This window comes from Megascapheus bottae, chromosome X (assembly GCF_031878675.1).
Source record: "Megascapheus bottae isolate mThoBot1 chromosome X, mThoBot2.hap1, whole genome shotgun sequence".
NCBI lineage: Eukaryota > Metazoa > Chordata > Mammalia > Rodentia > Geomyidae > Megascapheus > Megascapheus bottae.
This window is the reverse complement of record NC_143547.1, coordinates 39,861,097-39,882,874: the sequence shown is the minus strand read 5'-3', so window position 1 is coordinate 39,882,874 and position 21,778 is coordinate 39,861,097. Positions and strand designations below refer to the sequence as shown.

Genomic DNA, 21,778 nt, shown 5'->3' with positions numbered 1-21,778 from the left:
TTGTAGACTGACTAAAACTCCATCACCTTAATTTTTTTTTGCTAGTCCTGGGCTTGAGCTCAGGGCCTGAGCACTGTCCTTGGACTTTCTCAAGGCTAGAGCTCTACCACTTGAGCCTCCGCACCACTACCAGCTTTTTTTCTATGTATATATACTGAGGAATCGAACCCTGGTCTTCGCGCATGCTAGGCAAGCACTCTACCATTAGGTCAAACTCCTGGCCCCTCATTTGTCACTTTTAACCATATGGATTTTTTTCTCTCTCAGAAGGCCCTAACGAGTTTATCCATCTGAAGGGCAATTAGCCTTGGCTCCTGGGAAACCCCCTTGTAGGTGAATGCCTCCGCCCTCAGGGGAGAGAGCTTCCCTCAAGGGTCTGTTTCCCAAGGAGTAACATGAACAGGAGTCATTTGGAAACTCTCCAAGGGGGTGAGTCTAGGCAGGCCTGCCTCTGGGGAGACTCAGTGGAAAGTTGGACACAGCACAACTTCCCAAGTCTGTCTGGGATGAGACATCACCTCTGCCTCCTAGGGCTTCTTTGAGAAGCCATCTGGCACCTCCTCAAGAGGTCATCTGGGACTTCTTGAGAAGTCGTCTGGGGCTTCTTTGAGAAACCATCTGGGATATGTGGCTTAAGTGTCTGTGGCTCCTTGACTGTGTTTGTTTGTTACAAGTCCTCCTCCTCCAATTATTCCTTTATTTTCAGGATGGGAAAACAGTGTCCTAAAGCTCTTGTAAACAAAACTGTAACTGAAAAATCTCTCTTGGTATCCCAGGATCCCTCAGAAGAAGACTTCCTGGTTCATTCTCTCCCTTATTCTGTGCCTCCGATGTGAATTGCCCCCCATACCAGAAGTGGTTCCATGTACCAGCCTGAGTGGTACAAGGTAGTACAGCCCTCTAACTATCCTGAGTCAGGCACCAACCCATAGGAGAGACTGTGAGCAGACCCCCAATAGTGTATGTTCCCTTTACAACTAGTGACCTATAAAACTGGAAACAACATAGTCTGTCCTTTTCTAAACAAAACAAAACAAGGGTTTCTCTCATTATTTTGGACAGTATTCTTCACACACAAGCCCACGTGGGATGATTGCCACCAACTTCTCCAGTTGTTTTGTCCTCGGAAGATGACCTAGTCTGTTTGGAATGAGTATTCCCCGTGGCTCATCCAAGCTGGAACTACAACAGCGGTCAAGGTAGGGAGGCAATCATTGCCAGACCCTGTTAGCAGGGATATGGGCAATGGGTAGGAAGCCAACTACAACTCCCCAGTGAGTCCCTCACTGCTTTTCTGAAACAGCTCTTGGAGGTCTATAGAACCTATATGCCTGTAGATCCTGAGGCGCCAGGGAATTGCAGAGCCCTAAATATGGTCTTCAATACCCAGGCAGCCCCAGAGGTTATATCTGATTATTTGTCACTGTGGTAAAAATAAATTACTCCATGAAATAATTTTTCAGTTTGGCTATGGGTAACAAAGCATTGGGGTCTGCCAATGGCCTGGCCTTCATGGCCCAAGTTACTCAATTATTAGCTAAGGCCCTAGGAATAAATTGGAAATTACATTGTATTTATAGACCTCAGAGTTCAAGACAGGTGGAAAGAATGAATATGACCTCTAACCAGGCACCTGTGGGTAGCTCACATCTGTAATCCTAGCTACTCAGGAGGCTGAGGTCTGAGGATCATAGTTTAAAGCCAGCCCGTGCATGAAAGACCATGAGATCCTTATCTTCAATTAGCCATCAGAAAACCAGAAGTGATGCTGTGGCTCAAAGTGGTAGAGCAGTAGACTTGAGCTGAAGAGCTCTGCCACAGTGCCCAGGCCCAGAATTCAAGCCCCACAACCAACAACAACAAAGAGAATGAATAGGACCCTAACTTTAAACTAAACGTTAAATTAATTAGAGACTGACCATGACTGGATAAGCCTGTGCTCTCCACAGAGCAAGATGGACGGTTCACAGATACTCAAAGGCTCCCCTAAAGATCAGTGTTAATGTGTTTAACAAGGACACAATTCTTTGCTAAGGTTACCCCTCCTTGTTCTTAATACGTTACTCTGGAGGGAGTTTCCGGCCCACATCTTTGTACAGGTGCCTTGTTATTATCTGCTGGATGTGCTGAACTCTAAGCCTGTTCCGTGTGTCCGTGTGTGTGTATGTGTGTGTGTGTGTGTGTGTGTGTGTGTACGTGTGTGTGTCTGTGTGTGTCCGCACGCACGCGTGTTTGTGTGTGTGTATATAATTTGGCCCAAAAGAAGGATATAAAAATTAATGGACATTTTATTGGATATAAAACCCAGTAGGGAATGTGAGAACCAAAGGAGTGGGAAGTCCCACCCCATGTTTATGTCACTGCTTGAGGGGTGGTGCCAGGGGGACTGGGCATCTGATATAAAGCAGCTGGTTGTTGAGGAGGAGAGAGAGCTCCAGGCTGGAAGATCCTGGAGTGGAGTAGTGCCCAGGCCTGTGGAGAGGTGAGAGCCCTGTGGTGAGGCCTGAAAAGAGGCAAGAGGCCTTCAGAGAGGCCTGCTGAATGATGAGAGGCCTGTGGACAGGTCTGCACACAGGAAAAGAGCAAGCGATCTATGGAGAGGAGAGGAAATAAGCTCACCCCTTTGGAGGTTACAGCTGCTCTTAGTTCTAAGGTAGCATGGGACAAGGCAGTTGCAGACTGACTAACAAAACTCCTTTGACACCTTTAACTGTGCCTTCATGGATTTTCTCTCTCTCAGGTTATTGCACGACTTTCAGTCAGAGAGAGAGAGAGACAGAGAGAGACAGAGACAGAGAGAGAGACAGAGACAAAGACAGAAAGAGAGAGACAGAGAGAGACAGAGACAGAGAGAGACAGAGATACAGAGACAGAGACAGAGAGAGCACACAGATCATAAGTGGAAAGAGAGACAGAGACAGAGACAGAGAGAGCACACAGATCACAAGTCCACTTTAATTTGAAACTTGTCAACATGGGTAGGCTAGGAGAAACAAAAGTGTTGGTAAGAATTGGCTGGAGAAAACTGGAAAGGTAGGTGGATCTCAACTCCTGGGCTCCTTGTCTTGCATGAAGATGCTGGGTTCAGCCTATCAAGCAGAGCAGAGTCAGGCCAGCCAGACACTTTGTGAATAGTCTGAATTGTGAGAAGGTGTACTGCAAAATAAACACTTATGTCCAAGGGACTGGAACATCTCAGTGTGACTGAATGGAATCTGAAACAGAGAAGTGGGTAGTTCAGGCACAGATACAAGAATCCCTCCTGCTCCTCCACTGTCCCCGCTCCATGAGAACCTACAACCTTGCAATTTCCCTCCTGTTTAGCCTGTATGAAGCAGCTTTAAAATCTATCCACCAATCACCAGAGCTGAGTGTAGAAATACCTTCGACATCAAAACAACCTGAATGAATATTTCTCCAGGATGGGGCATAACAGAATCTTCCAGGCTTATTTAAAAGAGAAAAATGAGGAACCAAGAAGGCAGTCACTTACACACAAACCCGAGAGAACAAATACAGACAATTCATAACAACAAATACATTTAGGGAAAATAAAGTGAATATATTCCTTAGAGGAAGAGATAAGAGATATCTGGTTCTGGTTGGCAGAGCCCAAGCCATGTTTAGATAAGGCACTGCAATTTATGCATGCCTATTTGTCAATATAACAAAGCCTCAAGGCAAAGCCTACTTGGATTCTCCTCCCAGGAGAAAGGTGCTACATGTAATACTCTATACCAGCAGACAGCCCTACCCAGGTGTCCACTCCCCAAACTAATTTTGCCAGGATCTTCTCTGTATCCGTATGTATCATCATACACTTGCCCAGCAGACAGAAAGATAAAGAAATGATTGTTAGTAAGCTGATTAATGCACTTGTCTTTTCACCCTCACGCCAGTCCTGAGGAGTTACACTGCCTCCCTTCATATCCCACAGTACTGAGATTCACAGGAATCCTTGTTGGATGAGATTTTCTCTCTTCATGGGGTGTGTGATGGCAGGGTGCATGTATGTCAGTTTAACCTGGACACAGAGCTCAATATCTAGATGGGACTAGAATATTTAGGGGCTAGACATGGCATTACCCGATGCATAACCATGTCCTCCAAACTGTTGTGATGTGGCATGTGGGCACCTGAAAAAGAACACCAAAAATCCAGCTTTCTAGTTTCCCTATGAGGTGGGAATGGCCTAGCAGACTCTCACATGAGGCAGCATCTGTCTCTGCCGACAGAAACTTGTACCTGCTCTGCCAAGCAACCCCACTGCTCTGAGTATCTACTTTCATCTTGCCTTCAAATGTCATTCCAACTCCATTGTGTTCCCCTAGGAGTGTAGCACTGGGTCCGATGCTAGCAAAGAATCTGTTATGCTGAAAGTGTACTTCTGGGTTGAGATTTGGGTGCTGCACAATCCTCACCTCCAGGCCAATATGGCTGTCTGAGACGAACCCTACCTACATCCTGTGTCCTGTGAAAGCACTGCCTGTGTATTTTGATTGTCCTAAAGAGAAGTTTGAATCCTTATCCCCTTCCAAATGTTACAGGGCTGCCTACATCCTGTCTTTAGTGCCTGTGGAGGCCAACTGTCCTAAACAGAAGTTTGAGCTCCCATCATCCTCAAAATTCCATCAGTCATACTCTCAAAATTCATCAAAATTTGCAGGGTCTGTAAGTGGGATATATCCGTCTCTAGGGAGAAGGCTGAAAATACGTGGGAACATATGGAACTCTTGTATGGTGGTTGTCACTGTTGAATTCTCCTCCATGCATAAACAGATAAAGTGGACCTGGCCAGTAATTTGGAAGCTAACAGAAAAGTTGTTCACTGGGTACCTTTCTGTTGAGATTTGGGTGAAGAAGGGAAAACAGGAGACTCGGGATGCTCAATTATTTCCCTTTTTTAAAACCATTCTTTTTGTTCACCTTTTTGTCACCTATTATTTAATAGACATGAGGTGTTTAATTGTATATTTCCATACACTCATATAATATACTTCAGTCATATTCACTTGCTTACAACTCTTATTCCTTCCACCCCTTTTAGGGAAGGGGTGAAAACAAGATGAGGGGTGGGGTTGAGGGAGGGAAATGGGGACCAAGACATGAGAAAGGGTATCAATGTATGCGAATTAATGCACCTCCTATCTGGCAAATATAATGTAACCCTTCTATTCATTACAATAAAAATATATGAAAAAAATTAAATACCTTGCCAACAGTCCATCCCATTCCTGGGCATTTAACCAAATGTCCAGAAACAATACCTTACTAAACCTACCAGCACAACCATGTTCATTGCAGCATTATTCACCATAGCTAAGATATGGAACCAACCCAGCTGGCCCTCAGTAGATAAATGGATCAAGAATATGTGGTATTTATACACAATGGAATTCTGTGCTGCGATCAGAAAGAATGGCATTGCCCCATTTGTAAGGAAATGGAAAGACTTGGGAAAATCATAGTAAGTGAAGTAAGCCAGACCCAAAGAAATATAGGGTCTATGGTTTCCCTCATTTGTAATAACTAGTATGTGTCTAGAATTTTCCTAGCAGAGGAACGCATAAAAGTTATGTGCATATGGCCATATAGAAAAAGGCTAAGTGAAATGAACTCCAGGATAGGGAAACAAGAGATTTATCCTTGTGGTTGTTATTTTTAATGTGCTATGTGGAGTTATTTCTTTGCTCTTTTTGCCTTTTTTCTCTTTTTCTTTTTTCTTCACCTTCCTTATGTTTTATCCTCTGCTGTTGCTCTATCTGACATTGGTGCCTGGTGTATTGCAAATGCATTTACTTGTTTGTTTGAGTCAAGGAAGGGAAAGGAAAAAACAAAATGATGAGCCAAAGGCCAAAGGATGAACCAGTATAACAACTATATTCACAAGACATTATGTTGGAAATGAACTCTACAACTTGGGAGGGGGTGGGAGGAGGGAAAGAGAGAGAAAAACACAAGAAGGGGTAACAATATTCAAGAAGTAATGTACTCACCATCTTACAAATGTAACTATAACCCCTCTATACATCACTCTGATAATAAAATAAATATTTTTTTAGAAACACATGAAATAGATTGCTAAAAGAAAAAAATTTGAAATTTGTTAAATGGTTTTCAGCATGACCTATTCATTCACATTCACCCCATCCTCCTTTCCTCAATTCCTCCCTTTTCACCCCCCCCCCACTTCCCTCAAATGTCCATCTGTGACCATGTCCATTTACTGGCTTTATAGCTAGAGTTTCACATCAGAAGAACCATGTAGTATTTGTTTGAGTGTAGCTTACTCCCTTAATATGATGGTCTGCATGCATTGTCCTCCATTGTGGAAGGCTCATTTCAGCAACACTTTCTACCTCTGACAGTCTCAGGCAGGGAGGCTGAGCTGGCCAAAAAGTACAGAGTACCCAAAACCCCAGGGCTTGTGCCAGACAGGCTTGTAAAAGGACTGGGAGGGAAGAATCAGGAGACTTGTGTGACACTGATGCTACATAACCCAGATGGGAAGCAGTCTCCAAACTCAAATCAGTAGCCTGCGTGGCTTCCATCCTAGCCTGTCTAGCGGGGCAGAAATTGAACACAGCTTGGTAATCCCCGACTGTAAAGCACTTTCATTATGTCCACCAATTTTGACAAGGACCCTGCATTAATGATTGAGAGTTCCCAGTGACCAACCTACTTAAAAGGCAATTGGGGACTGGATAAAGATGTGTGTATTGATGAAAGAAGAAGAGGGAGGTTTATTCACTTGGGTTTACAGGACAGGATTTCTATTTGGGTGATAAACTTTTGTGACCATGGATGGGGCCTCCCTTCTTCTCCAAGCCCCATATCTCTTTGAAGTGTTGCCTTGCATGGACTGATTTGGTCCATGATACAGAGTGGAGAATGTCTTGTAACTTGCAAACACAAGAACATCTGAAACTGAGGGTAGAGTGAATGTTTCCAGGGGAGGTGGCTGGATCGTCTGCCCCCCCAAGGAGGAAAGATTCTTCCCAAGGTCACTCTTGAGGCACTTTCTGGGGGTTGCTTCTCCCAGGCCACTTTCTTTGTTAAGACTGACCCTGGGTAGACCTCCATTAGCTACAGCATCTCCTGGGTAGACCCAGAGAACAATTTATTTTAGTTATCCAATCGCTTGGTTTCCTATAATTATCCTTAGTCCATGAGGAATAGAGTGGAGCAGACTGGGAGACATTCGATGGGCATTATTATCAAACTGGACAGCAGAGTTGGCTACTGTATCTTTTTTTCTTAGGGCCAAAAATTAGGTTCCCAAGATTCTGCCTCCTATATGGCCTCTCAGTGGACCTGAGTGGTTTTCGCCTTCTTAGTTACACAAGTGTGCTAGCTCCTGGTGTATTTTCACATGGCTATGGATCAGTATACCTGCCTCTCTAGGGGAAAAGCACATGTCTCTCACAGAGAACCATTGTGAAGCTACCTGTAGGGAGCGGCCCACCTCTCTTGACTGGGGATGCACACACCTCTCCCCCTGAGGCCCTAGGGTGGTTTCTACCCAAGTGGTGGACAGGTTTGTCAGCATGGCTTTTCTGCCTCAGGATTCTGGGCTCACCATAGGCTATTTGGTTGGTGGGTTGATGTTTGAATGTAGCTTCAATATTCAAACTGACTACTGAATACAGAGCAGAGCCTTGCTCTTCTGAGGAGCTAGGTTCCACTCTACTGCCCCCCACCCAGTTACTCCTCCCAGCGCTATCATTCCTAATTTGAGTTCTGAATTGAGTTCATAGCCTTGGGGCCCTATGAGGCCTCCATCTCTTTGTGGGGTAAGACCAGATGCCATGGAGTTTCCACAGCAGATCCAATAGACAACTGGGAGCTCCTCATTCTCAACATCAAAACCATGTCCTCAAGCAGACACCTTATAGCAAGAATTTAAGTCCTCAATGCCCAGCTTGTGGTAAGACCTGGTTAGTCCAAGCCTAGCGCTGTGTTCCCAAAAGATTTCTCCACAGAAACCACAAGGCTTTTGCTCATTCATAGACACTGCCCAGCCTTCTCATTGGCCTGCCTTCTGCCAAGCAGAGTGCTTCTAGATATCATGCTACCCAAGGCCCTAGCCAATAGGAATAAGACTACATCCTTTGTGGCTAACACCCTATTTCTGTGACAGACAAATCAGTGAGCCAGTGGATGAGGACTGAGCATGCTAGTTGGAGGTCGTGTAGTTTTCCCTTTTCCAGATTCTTCTGTCTGGATGCCTAGCTTAGAAAGAGAACCGCATCCCTGAGCCTATCTTCCCATCATAAAGTAGAGCAGTAACAGCACCTTGAAGGTTCAGTGTAATGGTGGATGTGAAGCCCCATCCTAGAAAAGATTTTTGGCATCCTACTGACATAAAACACACCTGACCATCAATAGAGGGCTATTGACATGGGCAGACCTCCACAGTAATCTAAGCCAATGGGTATAATGGTAAAGCCCAACAACTCACAAATCATAAATTTTTGTCTGAAGGTGTAATGAGGACCAAACTGGGCTTAGGTGGCTCATGCCTGTAACACTAGCTACTCAGGAGGCTGAGATCTGAGGGTCATAGTTCAAAGCCAGCCCAGGCATGAAAGATCATGAGATTCTTATCTTCGGTTAACCATCAAAACATGGAAGCAGAGCTGTGGTTCAAGTGGTAAGAGTGCTAGTCTTGAACAAAGAAAGCTCAGGGAAAAGTTGACCTGGACTGGAACTGCAGCAGCCACCTGGAGCTGAAGCCCAAGTTAAACCACCACAGCCCCTTTAAGGAGTGGCTCTGTGGTAACCAGAGCCTGCAATGCCATCTGAGCAGGAGCCTAGGTCCTCTCCCATAGCCCCAGAGCCAGCAGCTTCCCTGGCTGCAGCCCACATCTCCACAGGTGGCTCTTGCCAGCTCTCTTCCTGGATGACCCTGAACCTGTGAACTACACTGTCTGCCCTCCTGGAACTGCGAATAAGTTGAAGAAATATGGACATTAACACCCACATGGTCCTCAACATTGTGGTTTTTTTTCACCTTTTAGTTGCTTTTCCATCTTGTAAGCCATTGGTTTTCAGCAAATGTTTCTTTAGGTTCTAATAGTGTAAGCAACAGAAAGAAAGATGGAATGGAACTCAAGGATAGTTATCTAAGTGCCATTCTTTGGTGGTTGGGATTTTTGGTCTTTACCTTTTCCTGTTTGATGAAGCAACTCCAGCTGATCCACTGTGAGGTGATTCATTTCTGATTCATTATCATTTTCAATTGGAAAGTGACTGGTGACAAATTTTTCTTGCGATTCACCATTGCGTAGGGCTGTATTCACACTACACAGGAGTGACCCAGGGAATGATGGTATGCAGTGCCAATTTTTGCCTACATGCAGGACTTCCTAGACTTTTATGAATCAGCAGTGTTTCTTTGAAGCCCTAAAGAATCCTAAGTTTTCAACCATGTTGTTCTTCATTGTGCAGGTTGCTGTGATACCTCCACTTTACATCTTTATACATTATGTGTGTGGAATAGAACCATAAAAAGACTTGCCTTATTTGTCTAGTATTCCTGGATCTCTACTACTTGAACCTCAGCACCACTTCTAGCTTTTTTTCTATGTGGTACCGAGGATTCGAACCCGGGTCTTCGTGAATGCTAGGCAGGCACTCTACCACTAGGCCAAACTCCTGGCCATACTTCTTTTGTTTTGGATGTGATGAACATCCTGTGGATGATCAAAATTTCAAAAGGGTGCATCAAATTCATTTCTCTCATCATACAAGAGAAAGCCAGAAGTACTTCACAATGGAAAACTTGAGTGAAGGTTGCTCTCAAGTTCAAATATGCAAATATGCATCTTAATCGGCTCCAAGCGATTTAGTGTGACACATAAAATTGAAAGGCTCACATGTTTATTACCATCATCAATAATATTTCCATAGAAGCAGGTGTACTTTGAATTTCATAAAAATTAATATATCATTTCATCAGAAGAATGGCACAATATCAGCAGGCATGAGCCAGCCCAACAGTGTGTCCTTTTCTATGTGCAGAGACTCTGGATATACACATACCTCTCAGCCTAACCACACATGACTCATGCTAAAGATACTGAAATATGTGATGTCAAATGTACAGGAACAAGGAAAGCCCTCAGACATTAAGTAGAGGGTGACACCAAAATTGATTTTTCTCTTAAAAGATGTTGGATTCTCCCTCTGTCTAGTTGTTTTGCTGAATCCTTTCAGCTGGCTCAGCATCTCCCTTTTTTTGGCCAGTACTGGGGCCTTTTGCTCTTCCTTGGCCTTTTCTGCTCTAGGCTCATACTCTACCACTTGAGCCACATCTTCCCTTCTGCCTTTCTACTGGTTAATTGGAGATAAGAGTCTCATGGACTTTAGGCTGGCTTTGACCTACCATCTTCAGATCTCTGCCTCTTGAGTAGCTACAATTATATGCAGGCATGAACCACCAGCACAACACCTCTCTCTTTTATGCCAAAACCTTTCGCTATCATCTTGAACTCACCATCCATCAGCTTCTTTTTGTGGCATCTTTAAACATTCACAAATAGAGGCTCTTACTGAAAACAGTAATCATAGTAGGTTTCAGGAAAGATCAGACAAACTACATTAAAAGACTATAAGAAGCCACATAGCATTTAATATCTTTAAAATATGAAGCACAGCTAATTATAGTTTTATTAAGTCTTCTTTTCTTAAACTAGGTTAGCAATACATTTTTTTGTCTTGTTTGAGCCAGGGTCTCACTGCGTAATGCTTTTTAGTCCAGAGCAAAAATAGTTTGTGCAGTATTTCAGTTGGAGATTTATCATAGATGTGTTAATTATATAAGTGTTCTAGGTACCCCATTAACAGCATTGTGTTAACAAACTGCTCTATTAAATAGTGCCTCCTTTGTATAACTTCTTAATAATAAAGAAAAAACATTTAAATCTTGTAGGATTCAAACTTTCAACATGGTGGTCCTCACACCAGAGATTCACATGTTCCAGAAAATTCAGAGATCTTCCTTAATGAACTGAGGACATCACCCTAAAGAGCTTGAAATATCTTGCTTAGGTTTGAGAGCAGTGGAAGGGACAAGTTATTGAGAAGGGAAAATCCATTTCTTTCAATTGATGTGAGGTGGGGAGACTGATACTTCAGCCTTCCTTTCAGGCTCTCCTATATATTTAGGTAAAGCCTCTCAGATAAAAGAGAATCTTGAAAGTAGGGTACATGCATTGGAAATGATTCTTGAAATTGTCTAAACTCCAAGGCAAAACTAGACTTTCAGCAAAATACAGTGTTTTCTAGCATCCAACCAAGAGCTGCAGTCCTACGTGCAGACCATATTAGCTGGGCTGACACATTTAGGGACCAAGCGAGAACTAGGCATGCTGTTCAGACCAAGTTTCTGCCAGCAGAGGGGGATATTGTCTCATCTGTCAGATCACTTCCCACTTCACATGGAAGCCAGGAAGCTGGAATTTTGCTGTTCTCTTTCAGGTAACCATGAGCCACAATGGATTCCCAGGTTGAGAAAGACCACAACAGCCATCTGGAGACAGGATTAGCCACACATAATACTTTCTCTGGCCTCGAGAAATGCTGATTTCAGCTAGATGATGAGCCTTTTGTCCAGGTTAAACTGAAATGCATGCAGTCACATACTTCATGGAGGGAGGGAGGGAGGGAGGGAGAGAGGGAGGGAAGGAGGGAGAGGGAGAGGGAGAGGGAGAGGGAGAGGGAGAGGGAGAGGGAGACAGAGAGAGAGAGAGAGAGAGAGAGAGAGAGAGAGAGAGAGAGAGAGAGAGAGAGAGAGAGAGAGAGAGAGAGAGAGAGAGAGAGAAGGGAGGGAGGGAGGGAGGGAGGAAGGAGGGAGGGAAAAGGGACAAAGGGACAAAGGGACAAAGGGACAAAGGGAGGTGTTAAGTAGCAGCATAGGTGGGAGAATGAGAGAGACCTGCATAGTAATCAGTTCTTTTTCTCTGGTGTCTGCTGGGTTAGAGTCTGATACTACAGAGTACATTAAAAATTTAAGGAACAAACTAGTATGATGGATGGGGGAAAGGGACAAGGTCAGGTATTCAGAAGGGTGAGATCTGAGGATCATATTTCAAAATATTGTGAAATTCTCATCTTCAATTAACCCAATAAAACATCAGAGGTAAAGCTGTGGCTCAAGTAACAGAATGCTAGCCTGTAGCGAAAAAGCCAATTTAGGTTGTGAAGTTTTTTAGGGGCACCAGTCCACTTCATTTGTGCTAGCATAATAAACCTGCTACCAATAACAAAGCCTGGTGTCCCATCTCCCTGCTTTAGAGCCTACCACAATCTACATTTCCTTATCTCCCCCCACAAACCCCGCTGCCAGTCCTGGGGCCTGGATTTGGGGTCCGTAGCACTGTCCTTGGGCTTTCCTCAAAGCTAGAGCTCTACCACTTGAGCCACAGCACCATTTCCGGCTATTTCTGTGTATGTGGTACTGAGGAATCAAAATGAGGACTTCCTGCATTCTAGTCAGGCACTCTACCACTAGACCACGCTCCCAATTGTACATTTCCTTATTATCTATTTCCTCTAATGAAAAACAAAGCCTTCTCTCTACAAAAAAATCAATTCAGAATCAGGCACTGATTGCTCATCCCTGTAATGCTACTTTCTCCAGGAGGCTGAGATGTGAGAATCATGTTTTGAAGCCAGCCTGAGCAGGAAAGTCCATGAGACTCTTATCTCTAATTAAGTACAAAGAAGTGGATCTGTGGTTCAGTGGTAGAGCACTAGCTTTATTTTTTTCCAGTCCTGGGCCTTGAGCTCAGGACCTGAGCACTCTCCTTGGGCTTTCTCAAGGCTAGAGCTCTACCACTTGAGCCACAGCACCATTTCTGGCTTTTTTCTACCAAGGAATCGAACCCGGGTCCTCGTGCATGCTAAGCAAACACTCTACCACTGGTCCCTAGAGCACTAGCTTTGAGCAAAAAATGTTCAGAAACAGCATGCAGGCCTTTTGTTAAATATCTAGAATCAGCATAACACACACACACACCAGATTAGATTAGATCAGATTAGATTAAACATAGAATCACAAGCATTACAAATATAAACCTTTTTAAACTCATATTGTTACAGTATATGACTTTGTTATCTGGCATATTGTATATACGTTTATTTCTTTATTTGAACTAGTAAAGGGAAGAGGGGAAAGCAAGATGATTGGGAGGGTGGGGATAGGGAAATGGGGACAAAAACATGAGAAAGGGTATTGATGTGTGAGAAGTAATGCACCGACTACCTGGCAAATATAACTGTAACCCCTCTACACACTACAGTAAAAAAAAAAAAGAAATATAAACCTTTGATTTGACAGGTAGGTATAAAGTGCTTAAGCTTGGCAACTACATCCATGGTCCAAATGCAGTGCTCTGTACCTTTAGAGTCCCATATGAATTTCTGAGAACAAAATTCATTGTAAAAGGTTGTATATTGTATGACTGCATGTGTATAATATAGAAGACGTCTGAGCATCAGACAGAAAAACAAATCAGGTCTGAGTCGCTTAAATTTGTTTTCCCAGGCTGGACTTAAAACCAAGATGACCACATCTGAGCCTCCTGAGTAGGTAGAATTATAAGTGGGAGCTACTGGTGCTGAGATTTTTTGTATATTCACAATTCTAAAAATTTTTTTGCCAGTCCTGGGCCTTGAGCTCAGGGTCTGAGCACTGTCCTTGGACTTTCTCAAGGCTAAAGCTCTACCACTTGAGCCTCAGAACCATTTCTGGCTTTTTTTTCTATGTATGTGGTACCAAGGAATTGAACCCGGGACCTCGTGCATGCTAGGCAGGCTCTCTACCACTAGGCCAAACTCCCAACCCGTATATTCAAAATTTTTATTAGTACACATTAAAATACAATGGGTCTTTATTGTGATGATTTCATAGGTGTACTTTGAACAAGTGCAATCCCCTACTATAGTCCCTTGTCTCTGTCTCTCTTCCTTCACTTTTTCAAACAGCACTTGAGGATTTTGTTATGCTATCTTCATATATGTAATTTCTGCATTCTTGGTTTCCCTTCACTCCACTCAGTACCAATTTTTCCCATTCTTTACTCCTACTTATGCTTTCCAGAAGTCTCCTATTACACGCATGCCCAATTAGTAGTAGTAGTATAATTTTCATATATATGTGGTATAACACCACATATATATGAATATATGCAATGTTGGTTGCACTCGCGCACGTGCGTGCGTGTGTGTGTGTGTGTGTGTGTGTGAGTGTGTGTGTGTGTGTATGCATGCGCCAGTACTGGAACTTGAACTCAGAAGGTCTGGGATCAGGGATCTGGCCCAAATCACCTTCAACACAAGCACCCAGGAGGTAGGCCCTGGGGAGTAATGACTCAATCCAGTAGATGGTTGATCCTTTGCTTCTGCCTGAATCAAACAATGGAAGTTGCTCTTGGCCAAGAAGGGTGTGGCCTCTTCACCACTGCCACAGTGGCCTGATGCTTAAACGTTTCTATGGGACCATATCAGACCCCTCCCTCTTCAAGGTCATCTTTCATCTCCATCTCTAATACAAACTACTTTCTAGGGTGTCCTAGGTATCCCTGAGACATGAGAGGTTTTTGCTTTTAGATTCCCAAACTATCTGTTTCTATCCATAGGCCAAGTCTTAAGATGGTTCCTTATTAGCTCCCTGTGAAATAAAAGGAGTGACAGAATGTCTTTCTTCACTGATGCTAAGTCATTACTTGTGGTTTTGCTATGCATTGCTATACAGCAATAGTACCATGCAGGCATCGTTTGAATATGCTCATACCCTTTGCTCAATGGGAGGATGAAGGACTGTGAAAGCTAGTCACCAAGGGTTGTACATATCCATGCAGGGCACTTAACCATGCTTGTCCTCTGTTGACATTCACTTTGTGTATCCAAGGGAAGGGCCTGCTCCTGTAACTTAGCTTAGTTAGAAGTGGCCAAGAGTTATCAGATGGCAAAGTTCCAATTATAGTTTTTGACAAAGCTATTCATACCAATGCTCTGTGTTACCCTTGAGAGATTTAACCAGCTGGGTAAAGGTCAGAAGTACAGTTTAAGTAATCAAACACATCTTCCCAGGTAGAGAGTTGGTTTTTTTTTCTAGTCCTGGGGTTGAGCTCAGGGCCTGAGCACTGTCCTTGGACTTTCTCAAGGCTAGAGCTCTACCACTTGAGCCTGAGCACCACTTCTGGCTTTTTTCTATGTATGTAGTACTAAGGAATCCAACCCAGGTCTTCGCGCCTGCTAGGCAAGCACTCTACCTCTAGGCCAAAGTCCAGGCCCTTCCAGGTAAAGTTTTGAGGTAGATGGTTTATGTGATAACTGCAAATCTGTTTTGATTTTGAGATGGTGATTAGTCCTACCTGGCTTCTTGAGATACCAGAGACTGGAAGGGACACGCAATAGATAAATGGGGAAATGTACCAAACCTGACCCATAGACCATATGGGTTCTCCCTATCTGCTCTCCTTTCCCTTAGGATTGGCTATCTCCCTGAAGAACTTTTTACTATAAAGAAGAGGTAAAGCAGGTACTGTGAAGAAGTTAGCATATACATGATCATTCCATTCATAAACCACGATTTCAAATAGCTCATTATCTACATATGCCAGCAATCCCAACATTTTGACAGACCTGAAGCTACCATTGGGAATCCTGTCCCATGCCCTCCTATGTTTTAGGACTCTGGTGAAAGGTAGATGCTAAGAATTCATTTGATCCATGACTAAGTGTCACCCTGTCTCTATGACTCCTACTCATGAATCAAAGCTTTCTCCCTCAGGGTGGAAAAAATGTATTCATGAGCACATACAACTAGACTTGAAAGGTGAACACATCTGGAATGTTCTATCTTCCTTTATTTCCTGTGTGCAGATACCCAGCCTTGTTGGAGAGGAAGCTGGCAAAATTCCCATTTGACTCATTTCCATTGATTCAACACGTTCATACCTGATCTTGCCACTTGGCATCTGGCCATCACGTTGTAGGTCATGTTCCAGAACTCCCAGCAGGCACTGCTAATCTGGACACAAGCCTGGCCAATGTTGATGGAGATTCACTCATATATGATGAGTGTGGGTTTGGTGGAGAAGGCTACAGAAGCAGGATCAAAAACCCAGTCCCAGTTACTGTCCCTGACAATCTAAGAGTCAAGGTAACTAACACACCCTGACACTTTTCAACTTAGGGCCATAGTGTGGACTGGCTGCAGAAGGGCTGACTGTCCAGGACCTAGAGGATGTGGTAGTACAGTTCCCTGGACACCTATTCTGGCTGCTGGAGGCAATTTCATCCAGTTTGATCCAGTGGCTCTGGGTCAGAGGCTCTGACCCTCTCTTCCTGGTACCTTCATTTTAACCTTCTCATATTCCCCCATACATTCCCACTGCTCTGCCACCTAATGGGATATGATTAGGGTTTCTATTAATATGGAAAAATTGATCACCATGTATGGGAAATTGAGTTCCCAGAGTGAGGGCTCATCAGGAACTGAGAACAATACACAATTTCTAGCTGAATTTAGTGTCGTTGTGTGGTATTCCCAGAGCTAGATTCAAGAGGGATAATGTGAGCTAGTTGTGGGAAGTGAAGCACACCCATACCTTCTAATACCATACCTGCTGAATACCTGATTCTATGGGCGAGACCACCAGTGGAGGGCTTTGGGAGAAAGAGGAAAGGCAGGGGTGATTGGCCCTCTCTGGAAAGAGCTCATCAGCTCCTGGAAGAAGGGTGTTACCAAAGGGCAACAAGTTAGTGTTGTCAGGTTAAATCCAGAACCCACTGCAAATACCATGGTAAGCCTGAGTGCAGCACTCCTGCTCAGAAGTAGGCCCAGACACTCCTCAGGAAGAAGGCCTACAATAAAATGCCAGTGGTACTGTCCTTTCACTACTGTGAGATATGGCAGCCCATAGCTGTTCACCCTTTTTCTTTTCCCATGCCTTCCACCCTGAGACAGACAGACAATGAAAGAGAGAGACCACAGATCATAAGATGCACTTTAATTTGAAACTGTTGTCAACTTGGGTGGGTTGGGGGAAACAAAGGTGTTAAGAAGAAAATCGGCTGGAGAAAACTGGGAAGAAGTAGCTGGACCTCAACTCCTGGGTTCCACAGATACCAACTGCTTGTCTTACATGAAGATACTGGATTCAACCTGTCAAGCAGAGCAGATTCAGAACGAAATAGGGGTCTTCTTGACTCACCAAAATTGCCAAATAGATAAAACAATAACTGTGAAATGGGGATATGATGATAGAATACTTACACTGAAGAAACTGGAACTTTTCAATGAAGCTCTGAATAGCCGCTGAAATAAAGAGGCATAATTAAGTAGTCCAGATCTATGGTTGCAATTTCATGTACTATTTCCCAAGTGGTCTCCCAGGGAACCAATATTCATGCGAATAGATTCCCCAATTGTTTTTGTCAAACAGCTCTGGGACTGACTATCAAAGCCAGAACTCAGTATGGAAGTATCTTCTATACCAAACAGCCTCAACCAGGAGTTTTCAAGGGTGGAACATGAATGATAAAATTCAACAAACATAGGGCAACAGATACCAAACATTTCACAACAACCAGTACTTACAGGAAAAGTAAAGGAAATATCACTGAATATGAGATAAGATCTCTGGCATTGGTTGACAGATCCTAGGTTTAGTTTGGACAATGCATTGCTCTTTGTACATGCCCCAGCAGTCAGTACATAGGATGCTTAAAGACAGGCCTGTGTGAGTTCTCCTTCCAGAAAGATGTTGCCAGACCTGCCCCAGGTACCTGCTTCCAGAATCTCAGATCTTTGCAGTCCCACCCTTGCCCCCTCCCCTGGGTCCATCATACCTAGTTGTTCCTTGAGCTCTGCAATATCATTATACATCATCCGGCACTAGCCCAGAAGACAAGAGAAATAGAAAAAAAAGTTAATGTACTGGCTCCCTCTCATTATCCACCCATCTGCCCCCTGGCCTTACATCTCCTAATATCCTACAATCCTGTCCAACATTCATAGGAAGGGTGTTTTTAATTTTCTTTTTGGCCGTAAGGTGCATGATAGGATTGTGCATGTATATCAGTTTAACCTGAACCCAGAGCCTACCATCTATCTAGGAGTGACTTCCCAATGAGCTAGAAAAGACATTACCCGGGAACAACTGTGTTGCCTATATGTCCGACGTGGCGTCTCCTGAAGTGGCTCATGATCATCTGAAACAGAACATAACTTAACAGCTTCCTAGTTTCCCTGTAAGGTAGGAATAGTATGACAGATTAAGTGAGGCAGCATTTCCCTCTATTAGCAAAAATGTGTATCTGATGTGCCCAGCAACCCTTCCTCTTTCAAGGCCTACCTTTATTTGCTCTCAAATGCTACCCTAGCTACTACTTAGGCCCACTGAGACTATGACTCTGGGTAGGATGCTAAAAAAGACCCTTGTCCCGAAGGTCTACTTCTGGGTTAGAGTTTGGGCACTACAGGACAGTGTGGTTACCTGACACCAGGCCTGCCCATATTCCATGTCCTATGGGAGCACTGCCTGGTGTAGGCCCAGGATCCTAGACAAAAGCTTGAGTCTCTTACCTGTCCAGAAGTGAAAGAAATGCATGTTGCCTTCCTACAAATCCCATCAGTCATTTCTGCTTCGACACTCACAAGACTCACCTGAAGTTGCACGGCCTTTGGGTGTGAAATTCCTCTGCTTCTTGGGGAAGTTCTGCACATTCATTTGAACAGGTGAGTTTCTTGTGTAGTGGTCACTCCTTCTGAATTGTCGATAAAATGGACCTGACCTGTATTTTGGAAGCTGAAAGAAAAATTGCTCCCTGAGTACATACATTTACGGTTTCAAATATAAAAGAGAAACCTCGGGGCCGGGAGTTTGGCCTAGTGGTTAAAGTGCTTGCCTAGCATGCACGAAGACCCGGGTTCAATTCCTTGGTACCACATATATAGAAAAAAAGCCGGGAAGTGGTGCTGAGGCTCAAGTGGTAGAGCTCTAGCCTTGAGAAACTCCAAGGACAGTGCTCAGGCCCTGAGCTCAAGCCCAGAACTGGCAAAACAAAAACAAAAACATACAAAAAAAAGAGAAACCATGGGGAAATTGGGTGCTCATTTCTTTCCCCTTAAAAGATTATTCCTTTTGTTTACCTTTTTAGCTAACTAATAATGATTTTAACTAATTAGTAACTAAGCTTATTCTAATATTAATTAGAAATGGGTGGTTTATGGTGATACTTTCATGCATGCATATAAAATACTTCAATCATACTCAACTCATTGTTATCCTATTATCCCTCCTCCTAGCAAAACCTTTTCATTTGCCATTTTAAATGGGTATCAGTATGACCTATACATTCTGACTACAATATCACATTCTCCCAATTCTCCTGCCCTCCTTTCCTCCCTTCCATCAATGGCCTCACATCTGTGGTCACGTCTATTTACTTGCTTTTTAGCCACCTTCTGCACGTCTGATGAATCACGAAGTATTTGTCTGTCTGAATCAAGCTTAGTCACTTAATACGATGGTCTGCATGCAGTTCCATCCACTGTGAGGGGCTCTTTTCATCAGGACTTTCTGTCTCTGTCAGCATCAGGCCAGGAGGCAAAGCTTACCAAGCAAGTGTGTTGAGTATGAAAAATGCCGGGACTTGCTCCAGGCAGGCTTGCAATATGGGAGGGAGGAATCGAGAGGCTGATGAGATACTGAAGCTATGCAGCCCAGACTGCAAGCAGATTCCAAACTCAAATCCGCAGCCAACAAAGCTGCTTCTATCTCAGCCCTTGTCTGGAAGGGCAGAAAATATGCAAAGCCTGGCAAACCCTGATTAGCATCTACCAAGTGCTCTCAAGATATCCTCCAAACAACAGACACTGGATTGGGCATCCTAATGCCCATGGGCCACCAGTAACAACCTCTGAACTAAAAAGCAGAGGGAACATAGGCAAAGATGTGTGCATTGTTGGAGGGAGGTATGTGTTGAAAGGATGGGGAAGATGGATTACTCACCTGGTCCTGCACACCAGGATCTCTATTTGCCTCATCATGCTCTTTAGCCACTTGAAAGGACTTCCTTCTCCTCCAACCGCCATATCTCTTCATGTTGTTGCCTTGCTTGTATCGCTTTGGTCCAGGATGCAGAGTAGTGGTTGCGTTGGAACCCTCAGAATGAGGAATAACCAAGATCGGGGATAATGCAGCAGCTTCCAGGGGAAGTATCTTTGTCATCTGCTTGCAAGAGGGGGTGTTTCTTCCCAGGATAACTCTTGAAGGACCCTCTGTGAGTTTCTTCTCCTCAGCCATTTTCTTTGTGCAGCAGCCCCTGGGCATACCACCTGCAGCAGCAGCAGCTTCTGGGTATTTCTTGATCACACTTTGTTTTATCTTACAGGAAGTTTCCTCTAGCCACCTCTGATTTTCTTTGATTGTCATTAGCTCCTGGGCAGAAAAGGGCAGCAAACTGCCAGGCATAGAATAGAAAATATCTTCATTCTGGTCATCAGAGTTTTCAGTTGTGCCTTCTGATCCCTTAGAGCTGTCAGGCTCAGCATGGCCTCTATAACTCAGTCTGTCGGGCAGTTTCTTCCACAGACTCTTGTCTTGCTTCCTATGACACTCTTCTGAGGTCTCGTTGTCAGATGAAGGCCACTGGGCTTTCTGGGTGACCATCCTGCTAGTTTCTCTAGCTGCCTTCTTCTCTTCCCAGGCCCTGTAAAATTTGGGCCTACTGGTATTCTCAATGGTAGCAGAGGCCTGCTGTGATTCCACATGGCTAAAGACCAGCATGTTTCTACCCCTGAGGCCTGGGGCTGTTTCTACCCAATTGGCAGACAAATTGGCAGTGTAGCTTTCCCGTTTCAGAATTCCGAGTTGGCCTTCGGGCACCTGGTAGGGACTGTGATCTTCCATATTGAAATTGAGCATTGAGTACCAAGCATCGCCCCTCTCTTCTGTGAAGGGCCTAACGTCTCCACTGCCACCCTGAAATCCAGCAACTCCTGACAATATCGGTTCTAAATTGAGCTCTGAACCAATGTTGTTGCCTTGGGGCCCAAGCAGGTCTCTGACTATCTGTGGAGGCCCCAGATCACCTACGAAGCGGTGTCCCAGATCACTGGCAAAGCCGGGTGCCCTGGGGCCTCCTTGGCGGGCCCTATGGAGACTGTAGCGCTTCCCACCCCTTGCTCCAAGACTCGGTCCTTGGCGAAACATGTCATGCCAAGAGTCCATGTTTCCAGAGTCCAGATGTAGTGATAGTTGACCTATTCACCGCAAGAACTGCACAACCGTTTTTCGATGCCGACACTTCGGGAGCCAGAAACGGTCTGCGTCAAATAACCGAAATTTCTGGACTTCAAGGACATTACATGCCTCCTCATTGGTCGGCCTTCTTCCACCAATCAGGACACGTTTTGTTATGACGTTTTCCAAGGCTCTAGCCAATAGGAATGGGACTAGCTTCTTTGCCCCTAACGACTCCCCCACCCCCAGGGTTCCTGTGATAGACAGATCAGTGAGCCAGTGGGTGAGGGCGGAACCTGTTAGTCGGAGGGCGGGTCTTCCTTTTCCCTTTTCCAGATTCTTATGTCTGGGTACCTAGCTCAGCATGAGAGCGGCACCCCAGAGTTTCACGTGTGTAAAGCAGAGCAATAACGGCACCTCGTTCAGGGGCTTCCGAGGAATCAGTGCAATGGTGGATGTGGGGGCCCAGTCCAGAAAGGGTTTTTGACATCCCGCTGACTATCAGTACAGCACCACCG

General features: G+C 44.4%; 1 protein-coding gene and 1 pseudogene across 2 annotated transcripts; one reads left to right on the top strand and one right to left on the bottom strand.

The window, feature by feature from the left end:
• The first annotated feature begins 8,965 nt into the window (after positions 1–8,965).
• LOC150040912 (TLC domain-containing protein 4-like) lies at positions 8,966–9,792 on the top strand (annotated as a pseudogene).
• Positions 9,793–17,022: 7,230 nt separating this feature from the next.
• LOC150040911 (uncharacterized protein CXorf49 homolog) lies at positions 17,023–21,328 on the bottom strand. Of its 2 annotated transcripts, XM_090326052.1 has the most exons (6): positions 20,028–21,328; positions 18,680–18,821; positions 18,164–18,225; positions 17,863–17,908; positions 17,288–17,329; positions 17,023–17,176 (listed from the first exon to the last, which is right to left on the bottom strand). In XM_090326052.1, the coding sequence occupies exons 1-6, from the start codon at positions 21,246–21,248 to the stop codon at positions 17,172–17,174; spliced, it is 1,518 nt and encodes a 505-aa protein (XP_090182178.1). In that variant the 5' UTR covers positions 21,249–21,328; the 3' UTR covers positions 17,023–17,171. The 2 variants fall into 2 exon arrangements, 1 of the variants encoding a protein (XP_090182178.1); XR_016533760.1 differs by having other exon boundaries at positions 17,288–17,908.
• Positions 21,329–21,778: the final 450 nt, after the last annotated feature.

What these genes read in the sequence shown, in the direction of transcription:
- LOC150040911 (XM_090326052.1), bottom strand. Translation starts at nt 21,248, where the DNA reads ATGGACTCTTGGCATGACATGTTTCGCCAAGGACCGAGTCTTGGAGCA. An exon ending in CAAAGGCCGTGCAACTTCAG is followed by an intron (nt 18,226 to 18,679) that starts GTGAGTCTTGTG and finishes GTTCTGTTTCAG; the next exon opens with ATGATCATGAGCCACTTCAG. An exon ending in GGCAACACAGTTGTTCCCGG is followed by an intron (nt 17,909 to 18,163) that starts GTAATGTCTTTT and finishes CTTCTGGGCTAG; the next exon opens with TGCCGGATGATGTATAATGA.